The 17366-nt window shown below is 39.1% G+C and overlaps 1 protein-coding gene across 1 annotated transcript in view; it reads right to left on the bottom strand.

The window, feature by feature from the left end:
* Nucleotides 1-17366, bottom strand: part of CNTN1 (contactin 1) — a 259393-nt gene that overhangs the window by 18846 nt on the left and 223181 nt on the right. The window contains exons 19-23 of the mRNA XM_069802195.1: nt 14568-14802; nt 10823-10926; nt 4374-4560; nt 2750-2862; nt 1472-1628 (exon numbers count right to left, since the gene is read on the bottom strand). Coding sequence (XP_069658296.1) covers nt 1472-1628; nt 2750-2862; nt 4374-4560; nt 10823-10926; nt 14568-14802 — 796 coding nt within the window. The remainder of the gene's footprint in view (nt 1-1471; nt 1629-2749; nt 2863-4373; nt 4561-10822; nt 10927-14567; nt 14803-17366) is intronic.

Raw genomic sequence — 17366 nt, 5'->3', positions numbered from 1 at the left:
CAAACAAGATGAACACCATTTTATAGCTCAGTGCAGGGAAATAAATGGCTAATGAAAGCCTTTCGTGAATAATGCTGGGAGTAGTAAGTGTAGGGTGGCAAGACAATCTCTGCAGACAGCAGAGTTGAAACAGTGCATATAGTTAGTGTCTATGGTCCTAAAGGAATTCTCAGAAGTTGGAGAGATGAAGAGAAGAGGTATTGAAATCATTTAAGACCTGAAGAAAATGTTATCATGGAGAAATTCAAGGCGCTCAGTCTGTTTAGCATTTGATCAGTAACTTGACAGATATATATGCACATTTCTTAATGAGGAGAACATATCAGGCACAAAAAGACGCTTTAATCTAGACAAAAGCTATAAAAGGGAACAATGGCCAGACCCCCAAACAAAATAAATATAGAGAAAAAAAATAGGAAAAAAAAATGTCAACAGTGCAGGTGATTAACCATGAGAACAAAATATCTGGCAAATGATGGATTCTCCACCTCTAGATTCCATTTGATCAAGAGCGGAATAGATGGTTCATACAAACAAAAATGGTGATACCCAAGAGTTCACACTAGGTGATATAAACTGTATGTATTACTAAAAACCAGCAGATTGGAGGTCCACCCCTTTAGGAGTGGGCAGCTTCTTTCACAGTACACAGAAAATATAGCATTGGCATTGCTTTTTTTTAAAAGACACAACAACGGTTGCACTGACTGTGTGACAGGAATACTGTTCATGTTTAATCCTTACTCTTTCCCAAGTTCATTTCTTAATTAAAAAGACAAGAATACAATGCAAGTGTTTAAATCATAACCTTGGAAAGACACTATCCAAGTCCTTGATGTTTATTCATATGTTCTACTTCATACACTGTGTGCGAAGGCACTACTTAAATTACAAGACTAACAGGAAAGAGATGTACAGACCATGCCTGAGCTCTTATTTAGCGTCAAAACTGAGCACAAGTTGAATCAGCCTGAGCCATGCTCCCTTCCCCTCTTTACCAATCAACCAGACCACTCTAAAGTTGAGCATGTTGCATTTCAGTTACTTTCCCCTCAGCAGCAGTTGACAAAGGAATAAGATACAGAGGCAACAAGTGCTAGGAACTATAGGATTATTGCAAGCTGACGTCTTGAGCCTGACGCCTGCATCATGTAGTTATGCTTGTAGGACCCTACTAGAAGTGGCAGCCTAACTGGGGGCACCAGTAGAAACAGTCTGATATTTGGAAGACTGGAAATGCTTCCAGGATTGAACTGGACTGCTGCTGAAGTGTCCTGTGTGCATTATATGTCTTCAGAAATAAAATATTTTAAGATAAACTCTAATTCTCAGTGCAGTCACTGCTGAAGAGCTACCTCTCAAATTGTGGATGGGAATGGTGTGCCCATCTCTGGATAGTGTGCAAGAGGAAAATATTCAGTCCAAGATTTCCACGGAGTGTGGGAAAGGAGAAGGGAAGTTATCTGCTCACCTGAAATTTTTATTTGAGCTACTTCTCCATCTCCTCCTTCACTGTGTGCTCGGACCTCAACAACATATTCACCATCACTGGGGACTGGGACCTCTATTGTGTGCTTTCCAGTTGAAAACAACTTGCCTTCATGTTGTCCATCTGGTCTATAAAGTACCTAGAAAAGTCATAGTAAGTATAGTTATTGAAATGCTACATTTCCATGAAAACACAGTTACATTATGTACAGTCTGTCAATGAAAAAGCATTAGGTTTTTATTTATACATGAAGTCAATATATATCAAAACTTGGTGGCTGATACTACTTTTCCCATTTTTACATAGGGTGAATCTAGACAGGATGTTTCCTCATTGTTTTATCTATTATAAAACTATGCCACCTTTTGAAAAATAATTTCAGCCCTTACATTTGAAATAAGTAATTAAATGATAGAGGATAATAATGCAGGGTGGCAAAAAGCATCAAATAAAAATCTGCGAACTCAGCTGGGTTTTCTGACATAAAATTTATTACCATTTTCATAAATGAAACAATTATTAATTTTATTATTAACTCTCAATGATGTTAAACTATTGCAAATGTGATGGTATATGTCTCGTGGGGCCTTTAGAAAAGATCCCCACCACTTCTGCAATCATCTCTGTGAAACACTGTCAGCAATTCCCAGGAAGCAGTTCAACTCTTCAAGCAAAATTTGAACATGTAAAATGTGATACTAGTTTTCTTACTGCCAAGCGAGCAGCAAAGTTAAACAGGAATTAATTTCTGAAGCTTTCTATACGCCCTATAGTTAGTATATACACTTGCTCTAGTTATAGAGTAATTGCATCTAACAAGGTTACATGTCCCTTCCCTTCCTGTACCTTCCCAGACTTTAAAGAACTCGTGTTCCAGGAACCGTGGCTCACATGGAGATGGGGAAGGAAAGCTGGACCAACGCGTACTGGTATAAGGAAAAACCATTTAAGTGTACAATATTTTTAAGAGTTATTTTTAGCCAATAGACAATAAATATAATCATATGGGAAAAGAGGTCGCTGCAGTCACTAAACTTTTCCATAATATGGCTTACTGCCCAAACGAATTTCAGTGGCCCACTGTTTTCTCATATTGACTAAGCCCACTGGCTTTGCCCTAAGCCTACTGGATGTCTGTGATCTCTGAGCACGATCCCTTCATCTTTAGCATGCAACCATGTTTAAGTCTGATTAGGTACAAAAATTCAATGCACCTCATGTAGCATACACAAAGACAAAAAAAATTTCCATAGATCATACTTTGTATCCTTCAACTGCAGACTCATTTGACATTGCCTTCACGTGATCCCAGGTGATGATGTACCTTGAACCAGATCTTACAGAACTGATAATTCTTGGGCGTTGGCTTGGAGCTGAAAAGCAACACATGTATAATGTACACATTAATGAGATTTCATAAACATTCAATGACATTTTTATTAAGACATGTAGAAATGTAAAAAGGGAAATTAGGCTGATCGTTACCTGATTAAGGGATAGTCTCCTTCCTGGAATGAACTGCTACAGCTCCAGCCAGGCAATTTTGGATGGCTTGTGCAGTGGCTGCTTTGTGGGTTTGCCTTTCTGTGTTGCCAGAATGGAAGTGGCCAACATTACCCTTCGCTATGTTGCTGACCATGTGTGTTTGCTGGCATGCAACTATGTTCAGAACCTCCCAGAAATGTGGCTTAAGTCATATTTATTCATTGAGCTTAAATATTTAATTAACCATTTAAAGGTATTTCTACAGCATTTAACTGAGTAGAAACAGGAGTACCCCACTGCAGAAACCATTAATTGTATTTCACACAATAAGCTTATAAAATGGAGTCTTATTCAACACAAATGAACCTTGCAGGTGCAAGTTGCACAATACACTATTTACTGACAGAAATCCTCAAATTAGTTGTACATATTTTTAGCCCATATAAGTGTGTTTTAAACACACAAGATGTATTTCTTAATTGAACACTGCTCAGCGTATGTCAGTGCTAGGTATCATCATTAAGTCAGGAGCTATATTCAGAAATCTGTTATGGCGTGTGATTCAGATCACTCACTTTTCAAGGGTGCCTGATCCTGGCTCCCCCTCCTGCTAATGAAATGCAAATGGCAACTGGTCACTTTTTAATCATCAGCATACAATCCTTCTCGCTATGGATTAAACAGAAAGACAGTGTATAGCTGCCTAAGTAATGGCTGGTCTGAATTGTTCATCATTTGGAATATCACGTCCAGCTTTGGGCCTCCCAGTACTAGAAAGACTCTGGTAATCTGAAGTGAGTTCAGCAGAGGGCCACCGACCCGATGGGGAGCTGGAGCACTTGCCCTGTGAAGGGCGGGTGAGACAACTGGGCTCGTCCACCCTGGAGAAGAGACTGCTTTGGAGGGACCCAAGAACCTCCTGTCTGTTCTTACAGGGCGGTTACCAAGAAAAAGGATCCAGGCTCTTCAAAGTGGTACGGCAGGAGGACGAGTGACAAAAGGCACAAATTTGATTAAAAGAGACTCAGATTAGATGGTCAGAAAAAGTCAGGCAGTGGAACAGGTGTCCCAGAGAGGTTGTGCCGTCTCTGTTCTTGGAGGTTTTCAAGGTCCAACTGGACAAAGCCCTGAGCAACCTGATCTGAGCTTGTAGCTGACCCTCCTAGGAGCCTAAAATCTTAGTCTCCTTACAGCCTTTTGTAAGATAGCCACATTGTACATGGCAACAAAAAAGAGGAAGGAGAGCCTTAGTAGAAATTTTCAAAGAACCAATACCACATAAAGGGAGAATGTTGGGTATATGAATGAGAAGCCACATGTGAAAACATGACTGACATGATGCAACATGCAGTAATGAAGTACATGACATTATGCTCAGCCTAATGCTCCATTTACTTACGTGCTTTCCTGGTGATGATATCAATGGTTCTACTGGGAGGTCCATAACCTGCACTATTGAAGGCAGAAACATCTACATGGTAGCGAGTATTAGGCTTCAGGTTTTCCAATTTGGTTGAATATTCTTGATTGCTCACTTGTACCCGCTGTGCAGCTGCTTCTTTATCATGAGCAGCCCAGTAACGAATCTGTAAGCAAGCAAATTGAAGGATTAAATTTAACATATCTAGTCATAAAGAAAGTTTATAAAAACGATGTATGCTGGGTACTTCTATACTCTATACTCTGGGTAACAAGTGAGCTAAAAGAAACTAACAGCAATAGCACAGAATTCCTTCTGCAGGCTGTGATTTTAACCAAGTTGTACATCGACATAAAGAAATAGAAAGAAATTCAGATTTTACTATGAAACCTTTTCTCACAGTGGTTTAACTTGTTCTCAGCTAAGTCATTAGAAGTCTGGGAGGTGGACAATGCCTTCAAAGAACAAGACTATTTTCTTGTTGCTGTTTCTCCTGAGCATTTTACTCTGAACTTTAATATTGTTTTCCTACACTACAGTATAGACTAAACTCTGCTAATGTTTTTGCAATACTTTGTTTAAAATGTCTTACAAATTTAATCCTTTTGTACTTCTATCTAGGGAATGAGAAGTATTCGGTCATGTCATCTGTATGGGCAGGTCTAGACACATGTACTTAACCATTTTCTAAAGTTCTTTGGCTAAATTCAATCAGATATCATAGTACAATATGACATTTGTCCAAGTAGATGAGAAAGAACATGAAAATGCTTAAGCAGTGGGAAAAGCATCAATGGAAGCTTGTAACATCTTAAAATCCAAAGTCAAGTAACTGTACGTAGAAATTTTGTGAGGTTTTTTTTTTCCCAAGAAATTGTTCCATTTTGCTTTAATTCATTACACATTACAAAGCACCAGTTTAAAAGAGAGTAATTCCTATGGAGTGATGCCATTCCATAGGGTCCATCACATACGCAGGGTCCTATTCTGCATGGTCTTGTGAGATGCAAATGAGAGTAAACCACTGTCAGTCTCTGGGTTTTGTCTGGTTTATAACCATTTGCATAAGACTAAATTACTGCACTAACCTGAAAGAGTGGAAAGTCGTGCCTATTACATTTTGGGTTTGAGTGTTTTTTCTCTCAGCGTTTTTGCTCGGCTTCTGCCTGCCTCCATAATCATTTCTGGGTATGCTACATGAGGATCTTTTAAAATTTTTTAGGAAGGGGTTAATGTTGGTAATTTCAGGTTCCAAGAAAAATCTTGCTTTGTGAGATTTGACTGGTGACATCAGGTATCCTGTTATTTTATCTTTTAAACAGCACCAGCTTTAATCTTCTGTTCTGCTGACATTAGTTTTCCTTAGGAACTTCATTTAAGGAATAGATTAGGAGAGGAGATAGTTTGTCAAGGTGTTAATATCACAGTTCTCCTCTTTACAAATTATGGGTACAACCCTTGTTTGGCAAGGCTTTATTTTCTCTTGTTCATGTTTAAATTAAAACGTTTAATAGAAATATTTCTTTCTTTTACTTTCAGAGCACATACTGTGGCTGAAGGAGGAGAGGTGCAGTAGAGGATTTCTCTTCACCTACTTCAAACGCCTTTGGACACAGTAGCAGCCAGTATCACTACACAGAGGTTACTCTCATTTAAATACTGAAGTCTCTCATCAATGTTTGTTGCCTCAGTCTTGTCCATCAGCGTTAGAGGTGACTCATACTCTGATTATTATAAACGTGACAATATCTTAATAGCTTTTCTCACTCTTCCCTGGTGCAGAGAGAATCACATTGCATCTGCAGGCCCAGCTGGCTCCAATTTTTAAGTATAGCATGCACACTTGCCTTTCAGCAGTCACAAACAGGTAATTTTTAGTTATATAAATGTATGTCCTGCACAGTGTTTTGGAAGTTTAATCGACTAGCATCCTGAACATCAGTTTACTGTAATGTAGGCAGTCACACTTCTGAAATTCCCACTTATCAAGGTGGCTATTTTACTGAGTCAACAGCCTTTGCCCCAAAACGAGTGAGGAATGTGCACCCAATCCATCCTGGAGGCTTCTCCAGCAAGGTGGTAACCTCCGCTTAATGAATGGTTTCAAACTGGTGTGGATCTGAAACTGTCACAGTCACTTCAGCCGAAGGTCTGATTACGATCTTCAAGCCAGAATTTTTTCATATGTTTATAATTAACAAACTGTCGTAGGTAAACTGCTGCTGTTGAATGCAACCAGCTGTATACCACAAGCTGTTAACTAGGAGTGGCTGACTGAAGTGGGAGAGGGCGTGTAGGTCAGGAGCTAGAGGACATCATGTCTACCTCTGCCCCTAAGTTCAAACAAGTTTCTAGCCTGTAGCAAAGGGATGTCTGTGAAGTTCTAGGTGGCCAAAAGTTTATTAGCTACGACAGGACCAATGGTAGCTTTGTTGATATTAACTGGCCATTGAAGACTAATTAATTCATTTTTAGTATGTTCTATCATGTTAATTAAGTACCTGCTTTACCTAAAGACGGCAAACACTTTATGCGAAGCTTTTGTTAATCACGGGGCATATGCTGGGAGCCTTTGAATACCTCTGACTTGCAAAACTTTCTACAGTCCTACTGTTCATTTGCACTACAGTGACGCTAAGGGCGTAATATAACAAGTAATATACAGCATCAAACAAGACAAGCGAGAACAATGAATGAAAATGTAAATTACTTCACTGAGAGCATATTACAATTCAGGCAGAAGTAATATAATTTAAAAATTAAATTAAATTTAAATCCCAAATATTATTGTTCTTGGCTGCAATGTTGTGGACTTTACTCCTGTAGTGTGTGAGCTGTGTGTCACACACTCAGAATGTTCTTCTTTAGCTCTTCATTTAATATACAGTCTTATCTACATATTTGGATCATTGTAACTACTCTTGGAAAAGAAAAAATTTCAAGTAAGATGACTCCCTTGAGAGCTAAGAAGAAGTATTGTCTTCTTTATGCTATTTCTACATTTCTCTTCTCACTTATTATTTAAATAATTTTAAAGTCTCTTGAAATAACTTAGAAATTTCTTTCAGTCTCTTGCCTCTGTGGAAGTGATACCTAGAATTAAATGCCCCATTGCTTCAAGAAGTCACATTTCCCCACTCTGCTCAGTAGCCCCTCTCTCTTTTTCTTAAAGAGCTCTGCATTAACCTTGTTAGGATAATCCATAGGTAATGACCTCCCAGGGGACACAGGAGGGTATTTCGCCCCAGCTCTAGAGTTTTTTGTAGGCGATAAGCCAACAGTGATCTGTGGGAAGGAATGCCCTAGCCATGATGAATTAGTGCAGCCCTCCGTGCTGAAATCAGGGAAGAACACTCTCTTTCATGGTCCTCTCCTCTATTCAAATTTTAATATACTGAAATACATCAGAAGTTGTTTCTCTAAGTGTCATGAAACAACAGCTCTCATATTAATGAAATTTTTACATAGGAAAGACATAGAAAAGATACTTTACTCATACTAAGAATGAATGCTAATAGCATATTTCAGTAAACAAGGGACAATGGTGGTGAGTAGTGATAAATTTAACAAAATAAACGTATCTATTGGCATAGAAGCAGCAGGAAATATGAACAGTGTCTTTGGCATTGCACGCACTGAAGAGCTGTGGCTTTTAGCGGGCTATTGTAAGAACTCATAAATCTTAAATATTCTATATGGATGGAGATAGTTTTCATACTTTATCTCTTCTTTAAGTGTGAGCTGAGGATAATCCTCTGTAATGGCAAAATGTATCAGCTCACACTCATCACCATGAGGGCAGTCATCCTGACAGTATGCATTAGCGTCAAGAAAATCTGACTCCTCCTGGTGTGAAAAGTGTTGCGTCACAGGTGAAATACCTTCAAGTACTTTGCTCAGGGTACTCCCACCTCTTAACTCTAGCATTTAAAAGGTCACTTATGCAATTTTCAGGTAATAATAAAGACCAAAATGAAACTGAGAAGGTGGTCTAGTGAATGAGGGATTTTGCTAACCTGTGTTACAGCTGAGCAGTAATTAACAAATAAATATTGGATTATTTCTTGATGCCAATAGAGACAGAGCCTTCTAGGCATATTAGTTGGAATTTTATAATGTAGTTTGAGTGCTCCTTCTGCCACAACCTGTATTGTAACTTCACAAAAGGTATCTGTGGCCTTGACCTTCTGGAAGAGCCCTCTCTATTTTCGCCCTGTCCTATGGCTCCTTCAGGACTGATGGGAGATCTGATCTTCAGGAGCACAAGACTTTCCTTTTGCCCTCAGTGTAGAAGCACAGGCTTGCCCTCTGCTGCCTTCCCCTCTGCTAGAATGAGGCTGGTGATTGCTCTAGAGAAAAAGGCCTCAGAATTCACACCTTACTGAGCTCCATGGGGCAGTAATTCATGCCTAGCAGTCTGTTTATTGTGTAGCCAGATGGGAACTTTTTTCCACAGTTCTGATAACTAGAAGATTAGTTTAGTAAAAGAGAAAAAAAAGAGAAGAAATTCGTATTCTAATGCCACTGCTCACTGTACATATTCAAGCCAACCAGTTCACACCGGATTTGTGGAAGTGTAGTACCTCTTTAGGAATAAGTGGATGAAATTACACTCCAGCTATCAAACTAAGGCCACATCCCGCACATCTGTGTTCTGTGTAACAGAGCTCTCCACCCATTCCCAGGGTATCCCACCTTTCTTCAGAACAGCAGTTATTCTCTTTTCAGCCCAAAGACCCTCCATGCTTCTTTCTGACTTTTTTCTTTTTTTTATTGACTGTTCTGTGCATCCTGTTCTTTCCTGCTGAATCCTCTCCCCTCCCTTCTTCCCCTGATGTTCCCTGACAGCAACTCAGATGGCTTTATGTAAAATAAAGTAAAATTAAAAAGAAACGGCCCAAAGTGGGCTGCCTACGGCAACGTTCTCCCACCATCTTCTTTCCCCATTTATCCTCACTCCTCCAGCCTTCCTACCCCGTTCCCCACTACGACTCTCATCATCCACTGTCACGCTCTATCGCTGCTGCAATCCCAACCTCTCCCAGCGCTCCTTGTTCCTGCTCTCTCCACACCCCCACAAGTCCCGCGGCGTGTGCCTCCCGAGTTTCTGCTCTGCTTGTTCAGGATGCGCAGGCTTCGTGCCCAGTTTCTGCACGGACTGCCCAGCTCAGGAGCGCAACACTGCGACGTGGCGGGCTGACTCAGGCTCACAGGGCTGGGCACTCCACCCCGCTCTCACTTACGACCATGAATTTGTCCACGCTATTCTAGTTGCACAATCTCTACGAAACACCAAACCAGTGGGCTGCTTTAGTAAATTAGGACTTACTGTTGATGCCAGTGCCTTAATTTCAAACTCCAGTGTTTTCTGCTTGTAATTTTAAAACCTAATGTGTGTACTGTGTGGAATCAAGCTTTATACGGGACGCTATGCTAGTTCCTATTGAAATCTTCACTATGATCTTGTTACAGTACCCCAAAAGTATTACATAAATCTCATGGAGACAGAAACAGAGATCAGGAAATATAGAAACAAGTATTACTAATTAAACCAACATTTATTCATAGGTTTCAGTTATAAAAATACATTCTACGAGGTTACTCCACATTTGTATGTGCTCATTTTGGAACATAGAGACTACCATCAAGCAGTCGACAACTTAAATCACAAAGCAAGCCACTAACAAACTAAGGCCCAAATCCCTATTTTGCAGTGCAGCCAAAGTAAGCTGGCTGCACACTGCAGAGTTCGTCAGCATCCACTACACATGGATGTTAAGAATTCCCTGCTGGAGTATACGTGGCCATTTCTGGTTGTACCCACCCTGTGGCTGTTGTCATCTCTGTACAAGGACAAGAGCAATTTTTACTGGTAGTACCACTTAGTCCTGGACCAGATGAACATACCTTGAAGCTCTTTTTCACGTGGAGAATAGAAACCATGAACAAACCATCATTGTCTTGCACAATAGCACTGCCTCTGTTATACTGGATTCTGGGCACTTGTCACATAGTCCAACTTACTATAGGATTTGTGGGTGAATTATATTAAACTGCTGCTAATTTAGATGGGCCATGAGTTAGTTATAATTTCACTTTTGTGTTGACAATTACACCCAAAACTTAATTTCAGTATGTTTTGAGAAGGTAGAGACAGGCATTCAATTACATAACATAGGCAAGATTCTCTTATGAAATATGCCTTTTTTTCAGCTGAATAGTCAGCAGTACATTTGTTAGTATGTTGTAGTAATGAAGTACATAGCACAAAAAAGAACCTGTTTCTCAGGATGTGAAATCTGTACAGCAAATGACAACTAAAGAGACATGAACCCTAGGAGATAGAATGCTAGAGTAGGAATTATTCTTGCATTTAATGACTGAAATTAAATGAATGAGAAGATATACAGTGCCACCTCTAAACTCACCTGATATCCTTCCACAGATTTATCAGAAACATGGTGCCAAGAAACAGACATTTCAGAAGATGACAAAACTTTTACGCTCACATCTGTAGGTATTTCAGTTGGAGCTGGAAGATGAAACACATGTTAAACATCCCATCTCATCCAGTGATACTGTTATACTTGCTTACAGGGGCTCTTCTCACTGCAGTATTTTGTATTATTTTCTTGGTGTCAGGAAGCCAAGTGTGTTAGTCTTTAATCTGGTTTTACTTGAACTTTACTTTAAATTCAGTGATGATCTGTACGGGAAATGACTCTATAATAACAAAGCACTGATCCTATTACTTGGCTCAGACTATGTATTTTTATGCTTCAATAGATTCCATGCTGAAATTTCTGTAAATTATAAACAGGCTTTGATAAACAGAATGAAGCATCCAGTGATCTCTTACTAAATTGGGCAGCAGCTCACAGATTATATACATCAGATTTTTTAAGCTAGTTACACACAAATATTCACTTAGTCGTGATGATACAAAGTTTTTAGAAGACTAGATATTAGATATAGACCTGGCTAGTGGCACATACAAACTTGAACATAGGTGAGAAATAATCCAAGAGCACCCTTTTATCAGGCATACATCACACAGTTGATTTTGCTTGTGTTCTTAGTTCTGGACAGCAGCCAACATAGAACACAGACCATTATAATGTGATAGGCTTTTATTCAGGGCTAAAAATACTAAGTTCTAGTTTCATTATAAGAAGCTGTTAATTTCACTGCTGCTTGTATTTTAAGTGAGGTAAGGAATTTAAAAAGGTATGAACTTAGCAATGTCTATAAAAGATAAAGTTTTCCAAGCTAAGAACAGTTCTCTGTCATGAATCTTTTGAAACAAGTTGCAACAGACAGGCATGGCAGCCTGAGCTGAGGAAAGCTTTCATATACTTAATCTTCCAACTGGGCATCCAGTCAACTATGCATCAAAACAGCCACTGTTAAGAAAAAAATCAGTTACATCTCTCATGAAAAGTAACCAAGGTAACAAAATAATCTTATATGCAAAGTTACCTTTTGTAATTGTCTTTCAATGACTGTTAATAATGCAAATGTATAATTAAAAAATGATACATTATTGCAAAATTGTTTTCACAATGACAGGAATTTAGATAAGCAAGAGGCCTGTGCACTCATTAATAGCAATCATTACTTGCTACTAGCAATGGCAGGTATGACTAGTAGTTGTCAGATATGGAACTTGGATTAAAACATGTGGGAACACAGAAATTCCCCAGTCACTAAAGCGAATAAAGATGCCCACAGTTCTAACTAGACAGACATAGATATATTACAAAATCCACAAATTAGTGGAAATGCTGTCATTATATTTATGTATGTATGCGTATTTATACATATCCATATGGAATGCTGTATGACCATATTGCTTTGAAATCTCACTAATACCTTTGAGAAGTTGTGTTGTCTGACAGTAGTAATATCACTTGCTGATTCAGAGGTACAGAAGTTCAGGTGGAATAGATGTGATCATCTAATCTATTCCCAAATCACTGTCAGACTCTTCTCCGTTATATCAATTACAGAATTTGCCAAGATGTTTCATATTGAAAAGTTCCAACTGCCAGGGATTTTGCTGATACAGTACTCTAAAGAATATTTCATCTGCTTATGCTTGTTTATGAGCTCCAAATAATTTATATCCCTATTTGGCATTTGTGTTCTGTAAATATTTTGCAGTCTCTCCTGAGCCAGAAAGATGACATCAGCTGCTTTTCTCCAGTCTTCTAATTCAGTAATTCTACCAACTAAAGAAGCAATCACATGGGCCTCACAATATGTTCTCTTCACTGAAAACATACTGGCCATCACACAATTATCTTCTAAGCGCAACTATACCAAGTTAAGGCTGGGAGCCAGTAAGCATGCTACAAGGCATGGAGGTGACTTTGTATAAGTCCTGATATCAGCAGAAAACTGCAGAATGCTCTTTGGACTAACTTCCATTACACTTACTGGAAAAATTCCTTCTAACCCACCCTGCAGTTCCTGGATTTGATATGGTCAGTACTCAGGGTCGTAGCTCTGCACAGGAGCTGTGAGCACTACTGGTAAGGTTTGGAGCACCGTGAATTTGACTGTTTTGGCGACTCTTGTGCTTGAAATCAAAGAAAAGAAGTAGGTTCACTGAGCTTCTATTCCTTTTGCTGCCCACATCTGGCATCGTTCAACCACAAGTATTTCTATCAAGTGTCTGGACATTGCTAAAGTCTATGTTAGGACATCAGCAGCCACCGAAAAGACTTCTTTATCTGGAAGCTGGCACTACTGCACATTTGCTTTTCCTCTGTCTTTTGGAGCTCCTAGGGTCTGCCATGTCTCTGAACTTAGAAAGCTATACAAACACACTGCTATCTCTGACATGGTTAGTATAATCTTAATATAAACATGTGGGAGCTTATCAGTCAGCTGTCGATAATGTCTCTGAAAAAGAATGGATACTGAAATGTTAACTGGCAGATATGGCTTTTACTACATCATAGCTATTTACTAACTCATTTATACAATTGCAAAAACAACCATTCTGTTGCTGCAGCAGCTGCTGAAGATGATATCCTAAGGTACACTTCTCTGAGAAAAAGGATTAGAATTAGCCTCTTCAGATAGCTAAGTGTTGCTAGCTTGAACTATTGTAAGAAACAAAAGGACTATTTTATCTTTTCTATGTGTGTGGGCGATTTGTGTGCAAAGCTCCCATTAGTGCTAATGGGAATCATGAACATAAATCTCCTATAAAGTACACAGAGTAAAGAACAGAGTCGGAAGTGTGAGAATGTGGCCTTGTTATCATATGCCTCCTTTTGGCTCTTTGGTCTGGATCTGTTGACTTTGTGAAGGAGATTCTGCTCTACGGAAAGAAAAATATGAGCAGTTCTTTGGGTTTCTGGCAGAAATTAATAAACCACATTTTTTTAAAACAGGCTTGAGTGATTATGTTGCAATTAGGATGTTGTATATATTTCTTCTGATTTAAGGTAGACCTTCTTCTAGTCCTTTCTCTCTCCCACTAAGTTTGGAAATGTCATTTAAACTTCAATCCTAAAGATAATAGGAAATGTGAAATAATTCCAGTAAGAATTAAGAAAAAGATTTTAGTGAAGTGTCAAAGAGTTTTTCACTAAATTATTCACTTGCTAGATCTAACTTCCAAACCAGAATAAAGAATGTGGCACAGATAATTTATATCAGACTCTGAACATGCTGGAAATATAACTTGATGCAACTGAACTACCATTCCTTCACAATTTGGGGCTAAATTCTGATACTGATCTACTAGAATAATAGGCTTTAGCGTGGTCTGTTAAGAAGAAAAAAATACACTTATGTCAAATACATGTATTAAGACCACAGAGACATTGCTGGATAACGATGTAAATGTTTTAGGTGACCAATATGAAGATCAGAATTTCTTTTTTTAAATCCTTTAACAAGCGGTGTGAAGAATCTCGAATGCTTCTGTGTATTGCTCATTGACAGCAAGTACAACCAAGTGCCCTGCATCACATAGAAAGCGGAGTGTGAAGTTGTTTATTCAGAACAAACTACAAGTGTTTTGTGAGGGCAATATAGCCCCTCCTTGCTGAAGGTGTATGTTGCTATATAAATCAGTGTGAAGGACCAGGTTCTCTCTACTGATGGTAGCGCTGATCTGGACTCTCAGTGTAAAACTTATCTGGAACCTTTACTCACCATCTTGTGCTGAATAAATGACAGCAGTGAGACTGAATGGTCCATCCCCTTTGTTGTTAAAAGCTTTCACTTTTACTTGATACTGGGTTGAAGGTGGCATTGATTCATCCTTGTGGACATACCGGCCAATTTCAGGATTAGTAACTGTAACTCTTCTCCATTCTTTCTCACCAAATGGCTTGAAAGCCACTATATAACCAAAGTTATTGCCATAGTGGTATTCTCTTGACAAAGGCTAAAGAGGCAAAAGATAAAACATTAATTTTTGTAGCCAACTAAACAAATGGATCTCTAATGAAAAATAAATAATACAGAAAGCATTGATACCCACATTGTAAAAACACTGAACTGAAGTTCCATTTTCTCCTGGTTTGCTTCTATGATTTGCTCCCACCCCCTTTAAAAATATACTATCAAATCAGTGGATCTGCTACTAAAACATTTTAAGATCTTGTTCCTCATCCAAACTCAGTGCAAGGCACATCACGTTATCTCCTACAGAAAGAAACCAAGAATGATTGTGTACTAAAAGTGTTGTCAACTGTAGCTAACAAAAAATGTTTCTTAAGGAGTAAGCGACAGTGGATATGTAACACAGATACGCTATGCAAGTATACGGGTCCATGTGCATCTGTGTAGATAGATATTCCCGTAAAACAGAGAGAGAGAAGAGAAAATTTACGTGGCCGGTCCAAATTATATTAATTTACAGAAAGTTGGTCACCTAGGCAACTGGCACAGCTGATTAAGATGGACACATTCAAAGAATGATTCATCCTACCACTTTTCACTGATGATGGAGGGGGTCCAGTTGCTGGTTGAGACTATCTACCTAGCTTCTAAGTGGTAAAAGTTTAAGTGAAATGACTGACTCCCACTTTCAGCATGAGCATTAAAGGTATCTATCCAAAATAGTTCTTAAAACTAGAGCTGATTTCCTATAACTAGGGATACTGGAAAATTTAAAATTATGGACCACAATCTGCTATAATGAATTTTGCTTCATTTACCAAAGCTCTACACTCAGTGATCCCTCCTCAGTCCACAGAGCCTTTACCACAACTATTAGACAGTGCACCCAACGGGACAAAATCAGGTCATTCATCAGTGCATCTGAAGGCTGACCAGAAGCATCCTTTGAAAATAAACTTCCTGCACTACCTTTTCCCCTTCTGTAAGCCTCACAGTGATGAAATAGCTTATCTTGAAGTAAAGGTCCTGGAGCAGTGCAACAGAGAGTAATTATTCTCTTTAGGTGTTTGCCCACTACTGTAGCACTTCAGCCAATATGTGTGGAGATACTCTGCGCAAGGATTTATGAAACTTAGATGTTAATAGTGGAACAAGTCAAAAAAACCCCTAGCTCATAAATTTTGGTGTTTGTATTTGTTTGAAGCTAGAATGAAACTCCAAAGATTCTGTGAGAAAGAAAATTCAGGTGAAAACTCACCGAATTTTTGGAACAAGAGAAACATTTAAGTTTTGACTTCAGAAACATAACACATGGATTAGAACACTAGTATACATAATAGAACAAGAAAAAAATTAAGGCAAACACAGACGTCGGAACTCAAAATTTGAAAAAACATCTGATAAGGACAGATGAACAATGATGGAACTTCTTTTCTTCATGACAAAGCTTCCAAGAAATGTACAGAATCAGACCAAAGGCTGGGACTTCTGACTTTACTCAGCTTAAGGTTCACTGACCCCTCTCCCGGGTGTACCAGCTATCAGATCCCATTGTATCCTGTTTTCTCTGTTGCTGCTGTAAAGTTTCACCACTCTGCAACATCAATGCTAAAGTCACAAGAACAACAGTGCAGCAATACTAAAAGCAGGCAGCCTTCAGCTGGCTGAGGACAGAAAGCTGGTTCTAGATGAAGCTCCCTAGACACCAGTGCTTCAGCACGGGACCATCACTGGATACAGGCAAAAAGCAGCTGTGGGAGTCAGGCCCAGAATCCAACAGGATTTACCATCTGTAGAGTTCAGTAATGAGCAGGTTTCCTCTTGCTTGCTGTTCTTTTTTCCCCATACTTAACTGCATCTCTAGCAGAACAGTGGCTCAGTTCAATCAAATACTGGAAAGTAGCCTTGGCACACCATGACTAGGGTTAGGAGACCCTTCTAGAACATGGGATATGTACGGACAATCTTCCGGACTAAGCGCCTCTTGCTTCTTGAGTGGTTACTCTAACCATGACTCCATGTTGCAGAAGACACCTGACTGATGCAGCTGACTGCAGGTCTCTACGTACATAACTTCTTTGGCTTTTCTGGGGGACATAGGTGAAATGCCGATGTATGTAAAATCTGGATTATAATTGAGCTTTAGAAGGTGGAAAGATACCCATCTACCTACAACATGACTTCTGAGAACACATGAATGACTTAAGCATAATTGGTAATTAAGATGACTGCCAACAGATAAAATTTGAGAAACTCCTCACGCCAAAAAGGAGATGGATATTTGGTCTCTAGTTGTGACGCTAACCACAAGCCACCGGGTGAAGACTCTAACTACAGATCAGCTATGAAAAAAAACCCCAAAACTCCAAACCTGGATAATCTATTTCATGTGCTTAATTTTTTGTGTGTCAGGCATATTCTGAGTGTACCTATTGGATGACGTATAACACATGCCTTAGCTTGTTTTCTACCTCAGGTCTGACTAGACATCAGGTGAAAACTGGATGCCTAGTTTCCCAGAACAGCTAACGTACCTTTGTGTACCTAAGTTTAGATTCACAGGCAACCTTGCAATTCAAAAAGTAGAAGATTTCACAGACTGGATCA

This window comes from Haliaeetus albicilla, chromosome 14 (genome assembly GCF_947461875.1).
Source record: "Haliaeetus albicilla chromosome 14, bHalAlb1.1, whole genome shotgun sequence".
NCBI lineage: Eukaryota > Metazoa > Chordata > Aves > Accipitriformes > Accipitridae > Haliaeetus > Haliaeetus albicilla.
The sequence above is the reverse complement of the archived record's forward strand: the minus strand, read 5'-3'. Positions and strand labels throughout refer to the sequence as shown.